Below are 19961 nucleotides of genomic sequence, written 5' to 3'. Positions count from 1 at the left end.
ACTTATGTATTGGGAGTCCGACCGACTCTTATACCGACCGACTATATAATGAGATATACTACAGAAGTGGGAAACTAGATCCCATATATCTGACCAAATCTAGGTCCGTTCGACTGTATTATATGTATCTTGGCATTGAGTGAAACACTAAGCCCTTTAAATTCGACCGATTATTGAGTCAACCGGTCATATGTTGAACACCTTTGTGCTAAGGGATGAGAAGCTAAGCCGAGGCGAGGGTGACTTATTTAGCTGCATATGCTCTAACCGTCATCTCACCTTCGTTTTAATCATGTTGACTTTAACTATTACATTCAGTTTTTGGAAGTAACCTCACCTTCATTTTAATCATGTTGATTTCACTATTTGGAAGTAGTATGCACATAAGAATTTTATATTATGTGGGTTTTATGTTTTGAGAATCACAAACCTCTGCCATAATAGTTGTCTTTACCTTTTGAATTCATAACTTCCTCCGAAATAACCATATTCCTGTTCATGAATATGTAATTTGGGCTAAAAGGAAAGACAAAAAATCGTGAAGTAAACTATTTTGAGAGTTCTATTAAATCGAAGTAGAATTTGTTAGTCATCCTTCGCCAGAACTTACATTTGAGCTTCGTATCAAAGTGATCGTTCGATTGTATTGGGAAACATGTCCTGCAAGATCATCGTCTGCTCATCATCTAATCCAAGAACGTGGAAAGTATTGGAATCGTGCTCCTTTCAAAATCCACCACTAAGAGATTTCTTGTATGAAACAAAATATAATAAATCGAATGTAAACAAAATTGTCTGAGCTCGCGTTCAAACCAAAGCCCTCAAATGTGTCAGATAAGCGTGATAATCAACGTTTTTTTATGTTATTGATTCAACATCTGTCCAAAATGAACACAGCAAGTACGGCTTTGACTTCTATTTTAATTAATGTGCTCATTCTACTTCTGCCACGAGAAAAAACAAAAATAAATACTCGAATTCCCTTTATCTGCTACACTTTATTTGTGGCCTTCATCTTGTGGTACGATATATAATATATATTATTTCCGTGTTCGAATTCTCACAACCACTCCAAGAATTTATTCGGATAAAATCATTTCGACATACGTGATGGCCGAGAGCAAGTAGCACTACCTTCTCATGATCCAAGTCAGATGCAGAGAATAAGTTCCAGGAAGCCAGAGGACCATCGAAATGCTATTATTATTGTTATTATTATTACCAAATTGATGTGTTTTCATTTGTCATTTGTCATTTGTCATTTGTCGTTCTGAAGACAGAACAGGTCATTAGTTCTCATGCCAATCTCTGACAATTGTTTCGTGTTCTTTCATGCAAAGATGGTAAAGCGTGATCCTGGTAAAATAATGTATCAGCATCGATTCCGGAACTGATTCCTTAATCCTTAATTAGCGTTGTGTTTCGAAACTTGAGAAGCTAGTGGAGCCATTTTGTGCGGTTATTGTGCAAATTGATTTATGATTTATCCTTGTTGATGTTCATGGAAGAATTGTTGGATGTGATTTGCACTTTTTCTGGGGGTACGATAAGGAATGTGTCACCTACGACCAATGCAAATCGAACCTCGTCCGAGCCTTGTCCTCCTCATCTGTAACCATAATTGAGAGTCAGCAGGCCCCCACGGGCGGGATCAACTGGTTATGACATGGATTCTTGCAGCATGAGTCGAGAGGTCGAGGGTCTGCGGCAGCAATTGCGATAACATCAATATCTGTCCGTGCTAAACACCTAAGATCGTCATGTCATAACTGGGCTCGTATTCACCGTGATTTACTCCCTCTCATACTTGTGGGGCCAGGTTGAGGGGGGCGCTAGGTTGACGGTTCCAACCTTTTGCAGCATAATTGAGAGTCAACAGATCATCCATCCACTTAGAACCAAAGATCATATATGGCCATTTCCTCTTTCACTCTCGTATTAATATTGCTAATGAGACTTTTCGAGATCATGCTTTCCTTTATGTCTTCAACGTGCATAAAGTTATTCATTAATGCAGTACCCATCTGGCTAATGGTCGATACGCATGGAATAGAATTCCACATGTATGAACATATACGTAGTGTGATACTATCATAAACTAAGTAAGGGTTTTATAATTCATGACCCACTTCAATTCATCTGGAAAATATGAACGAGGATATAGAAATTGGAGCAACCGAGCAAGAAAGAGAAATGCACTGAGTACTGCAACCTGTCCGAGGAGATAAAATACATAAGAGAGATATTTATCTCGATTTTATTGAGATTCGAACTCTAAATCTTATGATGACAACACCTTATACGCTAGTCATTAGACCCATCCGAGAAAATTAAAAATTATCTTATTCTTGTACTTTAACTACTTTGTTGGAATCCCACTATTATTATTGATTCGCTGTTATTTATATATGCGATTTTTGGAAGTGGTAAATCAATAACAAATCATAATTAAAGCGTAATAAAACTTAAAACAATAATTATGAAAGTCCAGGGCATTTCTAAACAATTAGTCAAAAGTATCCATGTAAAATAAAGTCATATTTTAGGGCTTGAAGAATAATTCGGCCGTTCTAGCACGTGGGCCGAGTCACATACGAAAGGCTCTTGCTCAGCATAGCAAGATGCACTTCAATTCACGTCCCTTCTTTAGCTCTGCTTTCGCGATCACGAACAATTCTCTCTCAATATGTTCAGTAATTATTCATTACTGCAATAAAAGAAACGAAAAACTTAATTTACAGCCTCCACGAAGGAGGTGGTGTGTCCTCTACTCTAATGGCACCAATGAGAGAAAGGCCGATCGATCGAGGAGAATTAGCCTCGATCAGGCATCGATCGCCATAGCTCGTCTTCTTTTCCTGAGCCGGTGGAACCGGTCGACGTCGAAGCCATGGGCCTTCAGGAGGCCGGCTTGCTTGGCATCGAACCGGGTCTGGAAGAAGCCCTCGAAGGAGGGGTCCCGCGAAGTGCGGAGGAAGAAGGCGTAGCCCAGCATAAAGTAGGCCGACGTCACGTAGAAGCAGATCGGCTCCATCACGTCCCACGACAGCTCCCAAAAGGTCAGGCGCATGAAGGCCGCCGTCTGCAGCGCGATGAACCCCAGCCCCGCCCACATCTCCCTCCGCACCGCCGCCGCCGCTGCCTTCTCGATCCACGCTTTCTTCGCCTCCATCGCCCTCAGCTCCTCCGTCTCGCTCTCATCTTGTGCTGGAGACGGAATCATCCTCTCGATTGCCTTCGCTACCTGCCCAGAAGAAGAAGATCGAAATTATAGTTTATTATTCTTATTCTTATTCTTATTTTGGACTGGAGTAGATGTAACTTCTTTTCTGAGGGATTCGTCTGTAGTTGAGGACGAAATTGTTGGCAAATGCAGTTTCAGTTTCTTGTCGAATTATTTGGAGTCGAAATAGATTCTGATTTGGGAGAAATCTCGTCGAATCTTACCATTTCGGGGCGGAGGAAGACAACGTCGCCGAAGACGACGACAGCGCCGGACTCATCCAGTGCCTTCGCGAGACCCGTCGAGGTCTCGATCCCGGGGACGTTTCCGCAGATCTGGACGAACTCCGCGTAGGAGATACAGCTCCGACCGAGCCCCTTCAGCTTCTCCCGGGCCGCCTCGATCTGGGCCGCCCTCAGCACCTTCCTCGCCTGCGACACCGTCACCCTCTGTTCCTCATCCGGCAGGGATAGATACTCCAAACGGATCCGACCTCCGACACGGTGGGGCAAGTCGCCGTTGACGGCGAAGGGGAACCGCGCGTGGGATTGGTGGAGAAGGCCTAATTTGGGGACGGCGGCGGCCGAGGAGGAGGTGGGAGGCGGGGCGAGGGAAGAGGAGAAGGAGGAGACAGTCTTGGAAAGGTTAAGGAGGCGGCGGGCGAGGGCTATGCGGAACGCCATGGTTAACCTTCTAACTTTGTGGAGGCTCTGCTGCTTCTCTTCTCGGGCTTCGGCACCCGGTTGAGATTCGGCAGACGAACCATTTAATTTATAGCCGTGGCGGCCGATGAGAAAGAAATCAGAATTCCCTTTTATTTAGATAAAAATTTCAGACGGAAATTAATTGTGCATATTTTTTCTAGTCATCAATATATGGAAAAAAAAAGGCATGCTCATCCTCCCTCTATTATTTGATGGACGGTTTATAAGTATCCTGTAATTTACTTCCTTTTATTAGCGCAATCAATTTATTAACATTTTATTATAATTTAGAATAATTATTTTATTAAAAAAAGCCTTTAAAATTAATTATTGCCTTAACAAGTTAATACACTACACTAAGATTCTCTGTTAGTCCTATTTAAAAGTAAAAATAAATAAATAAAAAAGTGGAAAAACAATATTAAAACAAATACGGCGCACGATTATTTATGACTTTTGATATATTTTTTTTTCCAAAAATTATATAGTTATTTTGGTATCAGTTGAATGTAAAAGAATAAAGGAAAAAACCATATGATTTTTTTAGAAACATATAATATGTTTTAACAGTTAATTAAATTTTGGTTAGAACTTAACAAAGTGCTAAAATAGAACTTTACTAAAGAGTCGAATATCATATTCCTATGTTTATGGAAGAGTTATAAGCGTTTAATCATTTTTGGAAATTACATATTTATCAAACTTTAAATTAATATTATGCCCTATAAATTCGTTTAAAGTATATAATATTAGAGCCGCATTAAATATTTTAATATATGATATAATCTTATGTGACCGCTTTGAAAAATATATGTTAGTATTTTTATTTCAACACCTAATTAAATTTAGTCAGTCTTAAAAATAATTTTAAAATTTATTAGTAATTTTTTCTAATTATTTATTATTATTTTTTATAAAAAAAATATACTGCAATGATTATCTTTAGTCTTACTTCTTAGATTGATAATACCACAAACAAAGAAATTTGTATAAATATCTTGGACCAACTATTCTCAACTTTTTTACTAAGATTAAGTGTTATATCTACTCTTATTAGTTTAATATTTGATATAAAAAATTAAATTAATTTTTATAAGGATGATTATATTACAATAATTTATTATTAGGGTTCTCGAATTTTATTCTTGCGTTGTACTATTAGCGTAACTTACCCTCCAATTTATGGATTAGTATACTAAATTAAGTGGATTTATAAATTATATTACATATACAAAGTGTGAGCTATGGCCAGTAATTATTAAAAATCATATTAAAGCCCCGAATAATCATAAAGCTTACCTTAAAAAAATGTAATTTTTACGTCTAATACCAAACTAGTTAATATATAATTCTAAAAAATCATTCTAGAATCTTAAATAACTATGGAATGCACCACCTTCTTTATAACAATTATTTCTTACCATTCATTTTTTTTAATTTTCTTCCCATTTTTAAAATGGTAGGATTATAAAAGAAGTATCTCACTGGTGTTGTCCAGGTACGTCCGGCAAGAGAAAAAAATGAATAGCCTTAAAATTATAATTATACCCTTTTTCTTCGTTCTTTCGACTTTAATTAAAATATACTTATTAATAAATAGAAATAATTATAGTTAAAATATACTTATTAATAAATAGAAATAAATTATATAAAAGAAAAATGAGGCTAACGAATTCTCTAGTTGGAGAGGTGCTAATCTAATATAATTAAAATTGATAGTGTACAAAGGTAGGGCCTAATAACATTAGGTAGTTAAAAGTTAAGGAGATATGGTAATTAAAAGTCAAGTGAATGTGACAGTAAATATTTAAGAGAAAGAGGGAGTTAGACCACCTAATGTCATTAGTCGTATAAATTTTGGTCGGACACAAGCATAATAGGTCCCCAGATCTGAGACATAAGAGACGTCTTGGATTAGTTCCTAACCTACCCTCGACTGATCGCACTTCCCCAGCTCTAGTTGTGTGAGCAGGTCGGGTACTTTCACTAAGACAACTCCTGGACAACCCTTTATCAATCAAAGCGTGAAAGATAGGTCCCTCGCCACAGCTCGCCCCCCTTATCCAAACTCAAGTCAGGTGGTACACCCCGAATAGTCATCCCGAGCTGCCCATAGTTAAACCCGGGTGGAGCAGAAAGTGCTAAGCGACAAACAATATCAAGGAATCGTAACCTTCTGTCAGAGAATAATTGTCATGCATCAGAGAATATTTCAGTGGTCTACTATCACCCGCGAATGGAACCTTTCTTCCACTAATAGGAGGTCACCGTGCATCATCTCTCACCCAACAAACCCTGACACCCGACATTCTCTGACAACATGCAAACTTTGAAGGTACGTAATGTTGGTGCAATCAGCCTCCAAGGTTTTAATGTTAGACAAATATGTTTAAGTATGCTTAAGTATGGAGCTTGATCTAGGGAGTCTTAGTTGTAGGCTAGGCAAGGGAAGTCCTAGTTGGAGGCTAGGCAAGGGGAATCTCGGTATATCGTGGAAGCCAGGTGGATAGGTTTGAAAGACCTGATCCCTAGGTAGTCGAATACTGAGTCTTGGTAAGTGAAGCCAGGTGGAGAAAACCCTAGGGGGAGATAACCTTAGGTAATGAGAAGTCTTGGAGGAGTGAACTCCAAGCAAGGTTGATCGGATGGTTTCGCGGTTGACCGAACCAGTGGATCTCGGTAAATCTAGGATTAGGTTTACCATTATATTCTGTATTACTATTATTACTATTGGCTAATATAGTATTGTAGGAAAGGTCTTAGTCGATCAAGTGATCAGACATTGAGCAGGAAAAGTCCAAATATGTCTGGAGGACCATGTTTGGCAGGTAAGTTGAGATAAACAACTGGAGAAGCGACAGTGAGGTCGAGTTCTTGAAGGGAACAACCTAAGGTCGCTGATCCAACTGAAGAAACTCGGAAGATTTCTAAGTTGAGATCAAGACAGTTCTACTATTCTAAATTACTCATGCATTATTGTATTGTTGTGCTAACATCTGTTTTGCAAGTTTAGTGTCTAACACTGTTTTGCAGATTTGGCTGGATCGGTCGACCGAACCGGAGAATCGGTCAACCGAACAAGAAGAGATCAAAGCAGTGTTCAGATCAAACCAAAACAGACCGAGTCCGATCAAGCCATGATCGGTCGATCGAACCGGAGGATCGGTCGACCGAACCGTGGTGACTCAACACAAGACAGTTCATCAGCATCGATCAAAAGGAAATGAAAAAAGGCTAGATCGGTCGACCGAACCGTGGAACAGTTGACCGAACCAATCAACAATAAATGCAGCATTAAAAGAGGATCTTGGTAATCTGCGACGAACAGAGAAAGAATCTGTTCGGTTGATCGAAAAGCATGATCGGTCGATCGAACCCTTAAAGATCAGTAAATGCAAAAGATCGAGCCAACGTCAGACTCCAGCCAAGAAGGAAAGGAGCGAGTTCGGTCGACCGAACAGAGGGATCGGTCGACCGAACGACATTGGCACTTATAAAAAGAAGCTCGAGGACTGAGGCTCGGTAATACTCTCTGATTGATTCAGGTTCTGTTCTGCAAGCAACTCGTGCTACAAGTCTTCATCAGCTCAGCAAGCCACACCATCCGGGAGTGCCGACCAAAGATTAAACTGCACTACTTGTCGATATCTTTTATTTATGAGCTTGCATTGTAATTTACTTAAGCAAGATAGTAGGTTGTTACTATCTGTTCATTTGTACGATCTGCATCTTTCCGAGAATTTCGGAAAGAAGGGTTATAGTGATTTGCCCATCGGTACGGTCAAGGACCGCGAGCCTTCGAGTAGGAGTCGACCTAGACTCCGAACGAAGTAAACGAACTTGTCTTTTTTACTTTCCGCTGCACGACTCTGATTTCAAAGGAAAAGAGAAGAGTTTTAAAAGAGTGCGATATTCACCCCCCCTCTATCGCACCCATTCGATCTATAACGTAACGTCATATAAAAAGAGAGGTCCTCTCCCTTATCCAGGTATGTGCATATACGCACTCGTCTTCTACAAATCTTTTTTCCTTCGTACACTATTCTTCGAGGGACAAAGTACCTGACATGAGTGTCGGATGGTCTGCGCCGGAGACTTTTCCCTTGGTTTCTGGTATCTAACGCTTCGTGTGCTTATTTGAGTGTGCGTAGAGCCTAAGTACTGTCACTCTCATTACCATTGTCCCGGAGTTCCACGTGGGGGTTTACTTTTCCTATGAACATATGCTAGTTGGGTCAAAGTCGTCTCTCCGTCAACATCACACCATCTCAATCGGCCTTCGTCTGACTCAAATTCTGGACAGGATTAGAAACGTACTATCAAAATTGTTTCTTCGATAAAGTCGAGGTGGAGAAGCCCCGTATAATGATTAACATCTCAGAAAATGAAAACAGACTTTAGATATTCGTATACAAGTGTTGTGTATAATTAATGAAGAGGACCAGGATTCTATTTATAGCTACTGGTCAAACTAACCGTTTTGTTGACGTGGCATCTTCGGGCGCTTGGACTTGATTCGAGCGCCCCCAATGGTGCACCTTATCTACTCGCAATGGTCCGATGATGATACTTTATCCTTGTCTGAGAGCTTAGACTGGTCCGGGTGCTTAGAGTGCGGTTGACGTGGCTTTGAACGTCATCCACAGCAGTGTCTTTTCAACGAGGCACCCCTGCTGTGCCAGGGTGGTCCGGGCGCTCGGACAAATCAACATGATGTTGACTTATCTGGTTTCAGCTCCGATCGTCTGGGTGATTCTTTGGTCATCCAAAGTTGAGCTCACCCGAAGTCAACTCTGACATTCTCCTCGAGCGAACTTTTGTTTCGCATTCTCATCCCTCGGAAGTACTGCGCATATCTTTATCATCACTCTCGCTGATTGTTTACTACGCACTTAGACATAAAAATTAAATATAATAAAATCTAACTTAATTCAATTGATTATATTAAAATATCTTAGTTACAACTAAAACATCAATAGAACATTTAAGCTTATCTTGATTGATAATTATTTTCAGATCGAGGTTTTTTAACAAAAACTGAAAGTTTATATATTGTTATGATATAATCAAAATTAAAAATTTGTATTGGATGAAAAAATTGTACTATGTTATCGCATTATGATTTTCAAGGATGAACAAAATTCAAAATTTTAAGTTGCCAAAACACATCTAATATTCCCTTACCCAAACTGTTTTCACAAACTTTAATCACTTAAGCAAAAAAATATAATCTTAAATTAGGAAAAGGATGACTCGATGACTAATAACTTTTAGTCGATAACAAATTGTTATCAGGGGCCATTGGATAAGGTCCCAAATTCATAGATTTTTTTAATAACTATTTTTAATTATATTTTATAAGACCTATTTAACTTTTCTTCTAAATATTTCTTAAAAATCTTAACCTCCTAACTTTTCATTTTATTGTTCTATCACATGTAATATGCTATAGATCTAAGTGCTCTTGTCTCTCTTCTTTTATATATATATTTTTTTCAATTTTTATATATTTTTATATAAATCAGATTTTATTATTATTTTTTTATTTTAAGCAATTTTATTTTAATAAAATAGTAGAGACTTATATTTTTATTATTATTTGAATATAAATATATTTGCTAAAAAAATAATTTTGGATATAAAAAATTATAAAAAATAGAAAAATTTATTAATCTCAAAAAGGTGTAATAAATTTGTTATTAATATTAATAATCAAACCGGTGTAGAAAGAAAATTTTAAAATTAAAATTAATAAAATCTGATTTACATTCATGTTTCAAGAAAGATTATGGGGGCATATTCAATATTGGATTTTAATTACCTTGAATGACTTTTGTAGATTTTAAAAGTCTAGGTGTATTCAATCTACTTTTTTATAAACTTTATAGAAATATAGTGATATTCAAATCAGAGTTTTATAAAGTTTTAAAAAGTCATGTGATATTCAAACTTAACTTTTTAAAACTCTATGAAAATCCTTTGGTATCCAAAGTTTCAATAGATTTTAATGGATTCTTTTAGAAATAATTGGATATAAATTTTAATCAATAAGAACTCTCCAAAACACTTACATAATTTTAAAAATAAAATAAAAAGTCTTCTTCTCATCCTTAGATTTATATAGACTTCAAATCTCTTTAATTTTTTTATAAATAAGTCTTTTCTCTTTCCGCTCCTCGATTTTAATTATTTCTTTGATCTTAAAGACTCTGTCCTTATTCAATCGTTCAGTGGTCTACATCAACCTCTCAGCATGCATTTCATGTGAAGTTGAGAGTCCTATGAAATGTCGTTCTCCGATGTTAAAACGGTAAAAGAATGGATTGGAACGGCTGGAATGGAACAGCAGCCGCTTGCAACATTTTCTCTGGCGGTGACTAACGACGACGACCTACAGGCGGAGATTTTTTCTTCAGTTGCTCATGATGAGAAACAATGAGTGTCATCCGACGAAACCTATGGTGTGCCAGAAAGAAGGAAAATAAATAGAAAAATTATTTGAGGCGGTCGGTGATACTTCCATCGACTACTTGTGAGCAAGTCGAAGTTGAAGTCGATTTGGACAGCGGCGCTGTGCGTAGAGAAAAGAAAAACTTGAGATAGTATATTTTAATATAAAATATATATTAATAAATCAAATTAATTATCAACTTAATTAATAGATAATTTAATAAAGTCTAATGAAATTCGACCTAAAAATATTCTATAAAATTTATTAAATTTTAAAAGTTCTTAAATAAAATATATATATATATATATATATATATATATATATATATATATATATATATATATATTTTAATACTATTATTACTAATCAAATTAATAATAATATTATTAATTTTATTACTAATTAAATTGATCAATTCCACATTTTATTAAAAGTTTTACTAAATTAATGGGTTGACCAACATTTTTGATTAATTTGGATCAAAATTACAAATAAAATATTTAAAATTATTATAATATTATTGGATTTAAAATTATATTATTATTTTTTAAAAGAAAAGTGAAACGATTATCTTTTCATAACTTTATTAGATTCTATAAAAATCAGTAAAAATCTATCAACTTCACACAAATATATTATTATAAAAAAATTAATGAAAAGCTTTCAATCTGATTGAATACACCCCATAAATAATTTAGTAATTTTATCAATTAAAAAAATTATTATCAAAATTTAAATATAAAAATTTAATTAATAATTTTTGTATCTCAAAAGTCCAAAAATTAATTTTATATAAAAATCTATTTTTTAAAATGAATATTTTTTTAAAAAAAATTAAACCTGCTATTATCAGTCCGAATGAAAAAAAGGCGAGAAAAAATTATTATTATTTTTAAAATAAAAGCCTAAAAAATATTTGCCTAGGGCCTCACGAACTTGAGAGCACCCTGATAACAAATATACTAATTAAGGATGCATCGTTCATATCTAAAAGAGTGCATATTAATTAGTCGTGAACCACATAGGCATACTAACGACCATGCCAAATTAAGCTATCAAGTGCACAACATGCTCGTTGGGCAGGCCAAAGCCACTTGGATCAGCATTAATAATTTCCAACCATATTTCTTTAATTTCATTTATGAAATAAAATATTACTTTTTTTTATAGAAATGTTAAACACAGTATACAGTACAACTATTAGTTAAAAAATTATTATTTTTATATAAATAATTTATTTGGCTTAGGTAATTACATGAACCATCCGACTCCTCCATCCGGTCCAACCAACTTGACTCTCGCAATCAATCCAATACAACTATCCAACTTCACTCGCTTTGAAAAGAAATTAGTTTGTTATTGTTTGCTTAAATACTATTCAGAATATAGAGTTTTAATGGACATAGATCGATGGCCTCCCTTTAATTTCTGCCCGGCATGCTATTAGTTTCTCTTGAATACTAATTAAAATTTATAAATTTGACTAAAATAATCTATATTTTTAAAAAAGAAAACCAGAAGTCTTCATTTTTTTTTTCAAAAAAAAATCATTCCTCACGTGTTACGGTGTTAGCGATACATTTCAACATTCAGACTTTAGAGTTCGCAACACATGATATTCGTCGCCCCTAATGCCATCATGAATTTGACCATTTGACAGTACGTTGGATTCATATACATGAACAACACGTTTAGAAACTAGTGTTTGATAGTTACAGGTGTACTTAATTAGTCAATGACAGATCGTCGGAGCCGACTCAATGTTCTCGTGCCCTTTTTCTCGAGTTCAGATCCTCTATCCCTAAATTTCTCTGTCTCCGTGTTCCCTTATCGATCGGACGGATCAGATTACATCTCAAGAATGTCTTACACATCACGAAGATATTGCAAAACATCTTAAGGATGTCATGATACCTTGAGATGTAATCTGGTCCGTCCGATCGACAAGAGACGCGGGGACAGAGAAATTTAGGGATAGAAGATCCGAACTGCTTTTTCTCATATTTAGAAACTAGTGTTTCCCTTCCCTTGCTAATGATACTCTCTCTTTCTCGCCCAACATTTCAAGTGCTTAACCCAACATCTAAAGGTTAACATAAAATAAAATTAATATAAAAGTTTAATTAGTAATTTTGCATTAGAAAATTATATATATATATATATATATATATATATTAAAGAATTAATACTTTTAAAATAAAAAAATATTTCTAAATCTCCCGATGCCAACCCTAAATCCGGATTAAAAAGGATGAGAAAAAAATATTAAAGATCTATTTGTTTTATGGTCCAGGACTTCAAATTTAAGGCCGTGAAGAAAGAAAAGGAACACAAGGGCAATGAGTTCCAAGTCTCGATCAGTTGAATATCGTACTGCCTACTGTGTGTAGAAATAAACGTCCACACCACATGGAACTTGTGTAATATGTGCAACAGAATAGTTTGTCTGGGCGGTGCATGAACCAAGTGACTAGAACAAACAGTCCCATTCCTTCACACAACCACCGTCCGGTTAGGAGCCAGGCATTGGCCTCCTGCTCCCAGCATTCCTGGTAACCACTTCCAGTTCTGTGCTACATCTCCAAAATCACACATCGAACTTGTCACGACCAAATACCCCAAAACCACAACTACAATCTCCCAATTAATCCCCCACTTGCCATGCCCCTACAACTACTTAACTCATACAAAAAAGTGAACATAACAAAGATATGCTCAATTTGATTACTTAACAACACATCCCACTTCCATTATTTCTGTTTGTTTATTTGTTTGGCAGAGAACAAGATTCCCAATTGCTTTCGTATGAATTAGGGGCACAGTGTACCAGCCATCATTCATCATCCATCCAATGGTCTTGGAAATTTCTCCATCACCAAGCAATTGCTCTCATCTTTTTGGAAGTTCCAAGATTCCAGTGAACAAAGGCAGGTGATGGTGAAACCTGAATCACCATCCACCATGTAGTAGGGATTCCAATTCGGTTGTGGGAGCGAACAATTTGTTTGAGGCAAGGATGATCCATGGGGTGTCAATGAGTTTGTTGAGATAATTGTGCATTTCATCAAAGTATTGGAATTGAACATGTATCCTTATCTTAAGAAGAATGGAAAACTTGCTTAGCGATTGAATATGCGAGTGAACATGTCCAACAAGGATCATTTCAAGTTTTAATTACTAGAGTTTGATGGGAGTAAATTAAAGCACTTGTTATGGCATAGAGATTAAATAAATTCATTATTTGGAAGTTGGAATCCACCTTACTCATTGCAAATAAGAGTTTGTTGTGTATGGATAACATTTTCTTATCTCATGTAGAGATTGAAGGGGAAACAATGACTGTTGTGCCAATAAAAAGATAACAGGATGATCTGCAAAGAAGGATTGATCTGTGAGTTGGATTAGAAATTTAATTAATCTTGAGTTGGTTTCCATGAGTGAGTTTGGTAGACGGAATCCACGAATTGGATTGAATGGATCAAGAGAGTTTGGTTTCCTTGGAATGCAACTTTATATATCAATCAGTGCTTGTTGTGTTCCCATAAACAACATAATTGAAACTAGGCAATATGTTACCAAATCTTGAAAATAATGATAAGTATAATTTTTTGTTAAAAAAAATAACTAGGTGGACAACACAAATTAAAATTTTTAACTAATGTAGGTTGGTTATTTTTATATTTCTTGGTGTCTTTCTTTTTGCATGATTTGCTATGAGCCAAATTGCTGAGTGTTTGCTGAATGCTTTGTGAGCTTTCCATCAAGCAGGTGATGCAACAAGCAATTGATACTCAAGGTCAAATTCACTTTGAAAGATTCACTCGCGATGCATAACAAGGAAAAGTATCTGTTTGCATATAAGCATGTAAAGCTTCACTAATGGTGAAAATTTATTGCAAATGTGTTGATTATTGCTCTATATATACCTACGCTTGGAATGCAAAAAATTGGAAATCCACAATTGAATAGATGAGTAAGAAACCAATCTAATTTGATCCTTTTTGTCTTTACTTTGCTTTGAGAAAGTAAAAGCAAGAGGGAAGATAAAGCAAGTTCACCATTCATTGCTTTTTTTATAAAAGATATTTTGGAGGCTATCTATGTGTAAATCAAAAACAAAGCCTTTTTTGAGTTCATTCATTTTGGTCTGGCAATTAATGCAAAATAAGATAATAAATAAATTGTATTTAGTCATCATTATGAAATTAAGAGTATAATATAAATGTGACTTAGCATTGAAGGCAACCGGATTCTGATACTGCATCATAGTCAACAAAGATATTGCAGCATATCTTAAATCTTACAACCGTGCAGAACACTTGGTGAAGAATCCCATACTGAGAAAAGCAAAACACCATGAACCTAGATACTAAAAACGAGTACAACTTGGTGAAAAGATTCAAAGAAAAATCAACTAAGTAACTTTGGAGTAGAGAAAACAAAACATGTGTTAACTGCTCACTGATAGAGAAGACAATTCTCAATCGCAGTGAGTGTTCCCTTAAGAATAAGAATTTGGAAGTTCTTTGTTTAATTTGCTGGTTTTCTCTTCTTCTTTCAATTACTGAGCTTTATTTGCCTCTTTCTTAGCTGCTCGTTGACCTTTGTTAATATAAACAAGGGGGTTTTATGGCTTACTTCTCTTCCAAATGAGATTAAAAGAACATAATAAGTCAGTTCCAGTAACTTTTCTCTTAAAAAAAAAGGCAGGATATAACATCAAGAATCGAAGCAGCAAAGTTGAAAGTGACCAGACTCTCATTAGACATCCAAGTGAGTAGAAGATTATGCAAGACGCACTAAATACTGTTTAATTGGAAAGAAACAGTGTGTATATCTTAGAAGTGCATGGAACATTTGAGGAAGAATCCTCAATGTGGCTGAGTCATGCAGCAATCACAAGAACATTATAATGCTTAACTAGAGGACAGGACGAATACAAGCCCCTCCAAAATCCTTCACGAAAGGAACTTTGATATTCTCTATATTAATAAATGATTCAATGTGGGATAGGAGGCGGCAAAAAGATCCATCTTTCAAGGAATAAAGATAGACACTGTGCATTCTTTCGATACGTGAGGTAGAATCAAGTGTAGTGTACCCTTGATGGATAAGGCTGTCAATTGATCTTTGAAATACCAAGCGAATTAAAGATACTCAGCTTCTGGAAGGGAATATTTGTCCAGTAGAATGACTCGCGACGTCAATTCTGGAACTTGATGCTTGTGAATCATTCAGTTGTTCGGATCATGAGTGTTCTTCACTAGATTGAGTGGTTTGTTTCAGTATACCATCTTAAACTATATAACATACATACAAATTTAATATTTTTTGGAATGTAACAAAACCTCAACCGTAAGCGCTCACATACGAAATCATTGATCACCTATGTTGCTAGATTAGTAAAGCACACAAAGAAACAACGATCTTGCTGTGCCTAGAACTGGCACAAGATAAAATATGAAATTGAAGAAAGAGGCATTTGTTAAACGCAGGATTGAGGATTTTGATATCTCTCACTACTTTAGGGAATCTAATTGACATTGAGGTGAAATAATCATTAATCATGTATGTGATAGTTTAGTTGATTAGGCCCAGTAGGCCTGCCTCCTCAAGACCATCAAACTGAAACGCAACTTAACAACACAGAACAGAAGTCGGTTCAGTTAAAGACAGAACACTACAGGAGAATAATTGGCGAGACAAAGAGTGTCAGAACCAATCCCTTAGGCTAGATCTTAATTTTCTAACCCGAATATTCCACCCTCCTTTCCTTTTGCTGTTTCGTAGGAAAATAGTAAATGAACCATGACCAAATCCATGCCGTGAACAGAGAGAGAATCCTGCAGACAGACACAGCGAGCACAAGACAGTAGACTGAGTTCGCTCAGACAAGCCAACAGAATCCGCCTCACTCACGCCTCAAGTCAACTCTACAGCCCATTGAAATAAGCAGCGGGGAGTGCCAAACAAACAAACGCTTCGCCATCAATTCAAATCGTCCATTTTTTCTATCTGCCTGTTCGAACATCAATATCGGAAGCCTTCTTTTTTCGTAATTCACTCCATGCAGGCCACAGCCATGTTTAATTTTGTCCCGCCAAGGCTTCGAAATCCCTGCCCCAGCACGGTTCCCACGGCCATGTGTCGACCTCGCACTCGGCCATGGCCGCACAGGGACCCGCCTTACAAGGCAGTCAAACCCCGAGTCTCAAGAATCCGGTCAACAGATTCAGAGCTGCAACAGTGGCACAGTCCAACTGTCTCCCTCCCTCTTGTTTTGTTTTGTTTAATTTAATTTAATTTGTGTGCCATTAACAACAGTTGATTTTAGAATCGAATTACTTTTTATTAAAAAAATAATAAGAGAATAAATATGCGGTCAGCAACGGCAGTCCTTCGGCATTCCAGTCAATCGATTGCCTTTGTGACGTTGTAAGATTTATTTATACTATTCTCGTTAACGTATATATTAAAATAGAAAGCGGCCGTTAACAATTACCTAAAATTAAAATAATTGAGAGGAATTGGTAAATATGTGAAAAAAAAAATCAAATCATGTGGGGGACAATCACAACTCACTGATTTGATTTTCCAAAAATTTCGATATTACGAATTTTCTCTGTTGCGAAAGGGTAAAATTGGCATTTTAAAGTATAGGAATGGGTATGGGTTCGATCTGTACCCTATCCAAAGGCGTCATCCGAAGAGCCGCTGTGGAACAGGGCGACGGTCAGGCAACGCGACTGCACGTGCGGTGCTCGGTTCGAGACTCCTTGGCACCGGATACTTCCGGTCAACGGCAGCCCCTTCTTCTCCAATTCCCGGTTACTTTTTTTTTCTCTACGAAAAAAGGCAAAAGAGAAGACCGAAAGAAGACAGTGAGTGCGAGAGTAGTAAGAGTATACTTCTCTTTTCAAAATCCTGCCCTTTTTTCTTGGAGTTTTCTTTTTATTGTATTTAATAGTTTAATCTCATTGCTGTTTTAGTGCCTTTTATCTGCCTCCTACTGCGTTGCGTCAGATCTCGCTCGCTCACTCGCTCGTTCTTCGGTCCGTCTGAGAGCCGGTGAGGCGCTCTTCTCCTCCCCTCCCTCTCTCCCACAGATTTCATGTGCGATCTGTTGATTTTGAACCTCGAAAGTTGCCACTTTGTTTGCTTTCTCGTTTCTTGCGTTGTTTTGGCTAGATTTCCCTCTACTGCTTTTTTTTTGCCTCTCCCCTTTTCACCTCCTGATTTGGGCTTTAGTTCGCTCATGATTTCGCCTTTTACTAAGCTCTGGTGAAGCCAGTGGGTAGGAGAGGCCGCGAGGAAGTGAGAAAGGGAGCCTTTGGGAGAGAGCAAGGGCGGTGGTCGATTATGAGTTCATTATGCTGGTTATGATGACAGGTTGCTTGCTTTTGACCGGCGCTACCCAAGGACAGCGGCTCGTGAGTTCACCTATAACTGAGGAAAAGGGCGATTTCAACTCCGCTCCCATCTCGTCCGCAAGCTAGCGCTAGTTTACTCTTCTCCCTTGTTCCACTTAGATTCTAGCATAAAGGGCGAACCTTGGAATGCAAAATTGGGTTCTTGCGGTTCGCAGCGATGCCACAGTACGAGCAACACGCTTCCTGGAGATTGGAGGGTGGCGGGCAGATCATAGATCCGGAGACTGCCGTCAAAGGCGGGATCCTGGGTGGCGGAGGCGGGGGTGGAGGCCTCCCGACTGGGAAAGATGGCAGCTTGGTGGTTGCCGCCGAGAAGATTGACCTCAGAAAGATGATCGAAGAACTCGATTCGGAGGCGGAGGATGTGCCTTCAGTGTTCATTTGCCCGATCTCCCTCGAGCCTATGGTGGATCCCGTCACACTCATCACCGGTCAGACCTACGAGCGCGCCAATATCCTCAAGTGGTTCTCAATGGGGCACCTTACCTGCCCCACGACGATGCAGGAGCTTTGGGACGACGCCGTCACTCCGAATCGGACACTTTACCAGCTGATCAGCGCCTGGTTCTCGCAGCGGTACCTCCAAATGAAGAAGCGGTCCGAAGACGTGCAGGGGCGCGCTGCAGAGCTCATCCAAACCCTGAAGAAGGCCAAGGGGCAGGTCAGAGTTCAAGCCCTCAAAGAGCTGCACAACATCGTAATCTCTCATGCACCTGTCAACAAATCAGTGGTGGACATTGCCGGAGTTACTCATCTCTCTTCTCTCCTCGGGCCCTTCACTTCCCATGCTGTTGGCTCCGAGGTGATCGCTATTCTCGTCAATCTCACCTTAGATTCAGATACAAAATCTAATTTGATGCAGCCAGCAAAGATCTCACTCGTTGTGGACCTGCTAAACGAAGGGACAATCGATACTAAGATCAACTGCACTAAGTTGATCGAAATGCTGATGGCGGAGAGATGTTTCCGGTCCGAGGTGGTGTCAAGTTTGAGCCTTTTGGTTGCATTATTGCGATTGGTGAAGGACAAGCGACATCCAAATGGAGTTGCGGCAGGGCTGACCTTGCTCAAAGACATTGGATCTCATGCGCAAGTACGCAGCTTAATGGTGAGCGTTGGAGCAGTCCCGCAGCTTGTTGAGCTGTTGTCCAACCCGAAATGGGAGCTGAAGTTTATAGAACCAGCATTGCAGATTTTGGATGATCTTTCAACTACACCTGAAGGGTTGTCAGCTCTGAAGGATTGCCCTCAGGCCATCCGCACTGCAGTGAGGCTCTTGATGAATGGCTCCGATGTCTGTACTCATCACGCGTTGTCTATATTATGGGCGGTCTGCAAACTTGCTTTCGATGAGTGTGCTTCCCTCGCTGTTGAGGCTGGGTTGGGTGCAAAACTACTACTCCTCCGGAGTGGTTGCAATCCAGAGATGAAGCAGCGGGCTGCTGAGCTATTGAAGCTTTGTAGTCGCAATTACTCTCCAACCGTGTTCAGTTCAAAGTGCAAGCTAACAAGAACGATCCAATGACACAAACTGATTGCTTCCTGAAGTGTTTAATTTCTTGGTAATCCAAGCTGCATTTGAAATGCTGTCATTGCTAAGCTGGTATATGTTTGAGCTCTTGTTTTTTCTGTATAATTTGTATGTTTGGGAGTCTCATTCTTGATAAAGAAGCATCTAATAGAGGGTAATTGGTTGTGAATTGACAATGTTACTGATTTGGATTTTTCTGCCGGATAATATATCAACATTGTCATCCTCAATAAGCTGGTGATGTAATTAATGGTAGTATATGCTTTGTCAAACAAGGATATAGTACTCCCTGATTAATTTTGATGTGGGCTTAGATGAGCTTGTGAAACTTTTTGCTGTAATTTTTTATAAGTTGGTAATTTTGATACTAATTTCTTTCATCAAATGAAATATTCAGGCTCCACTTCATTTTCTTCATCTCTTAGTCTTAAATTGAGATTGATGGTTTCCCCCCTTAAGTTGATGGCAACATCCTATCTCTTAGATCTGTATGATCAAACTCATGTTTGCTCTGCACATGTTATTGGAATTAGCTGGTCTAATCCAATGGTTAATATGATCATAGTTTGTTTTTAATGCAACAAGTATATTTACAAACCTATAATCTAATATGATGAAAGTC

General features: G+C 37.8%; 2 protein-coding genes across 2 annotated transcripts; one reads left to right on the top strand and one right to left on the bottom strand.

Moving 5' to 3' along the window:
* Positions 1 to 2524: 2524 nt before the first annotated feature.
* LOC121983306 (calcium uniporter protein 2, mitochondrial-like) lies at positions 2525 to 3958 on the bottom strand. The gene is made up of 2 exons (XM_042536245.1): positions 3448 to 3958; positions 2525 to 3244 (listed from the first exon to the last, which is right to left on the bottom strand). The coding sequence occupies exons 1-2, from the start codon at positions 3904 to 3906 to the stop codon at positions 2825 to 2827; spliced, it is 879 nt and encodes a 292-aa protein (XP_042392179.1). The 5' UTR covers positions 3907 to 3958; the 3' UTR covers positions 2525 to 2824.
* Positions 3959 to 17359: 13401 nt separating this feature from the next.
* On the top strand, positions 17360 to 19569 carry LOC121982086 (U-box domain-containing protein 30-like). Its single transcript, XM_042534979.1, has one exon. It carries the CDS (start codon positions 17966 to 17968, stop codon positions 19331 to 19333), a length of 1368 nt encoding a protein of 455 aa, XP_042390913.1. The 5' UTR covers positions 17360 to 17965; the 3' UTR covers positions 19334 to 19569.
* Positions 19570 to 19961: the final 392 nt, after the last annotated feature.

The sequence above is a fragment of the Zingiber officinale genome, chromosome 5A, assembly GCF_018446385.1.
Source record: "Zingiber officinale cultivar Zhangliang chromosome 5A, Zo_v1.1, whole genome shotgun sequence".
In the NCBI taxonomy this organism is placed as follows: Eukaryota; Viridiplantae; Streptophyta; class Magnoliopsida; order Zingiberales; family Zingiberaceae; genus Zingiber; species Zingiber officinale.
The sequence above is the reverse complement of the archived record's forward strand: the minus strand, read 5'-3'. Positions and strand labels throughout refer to the sequence as shown.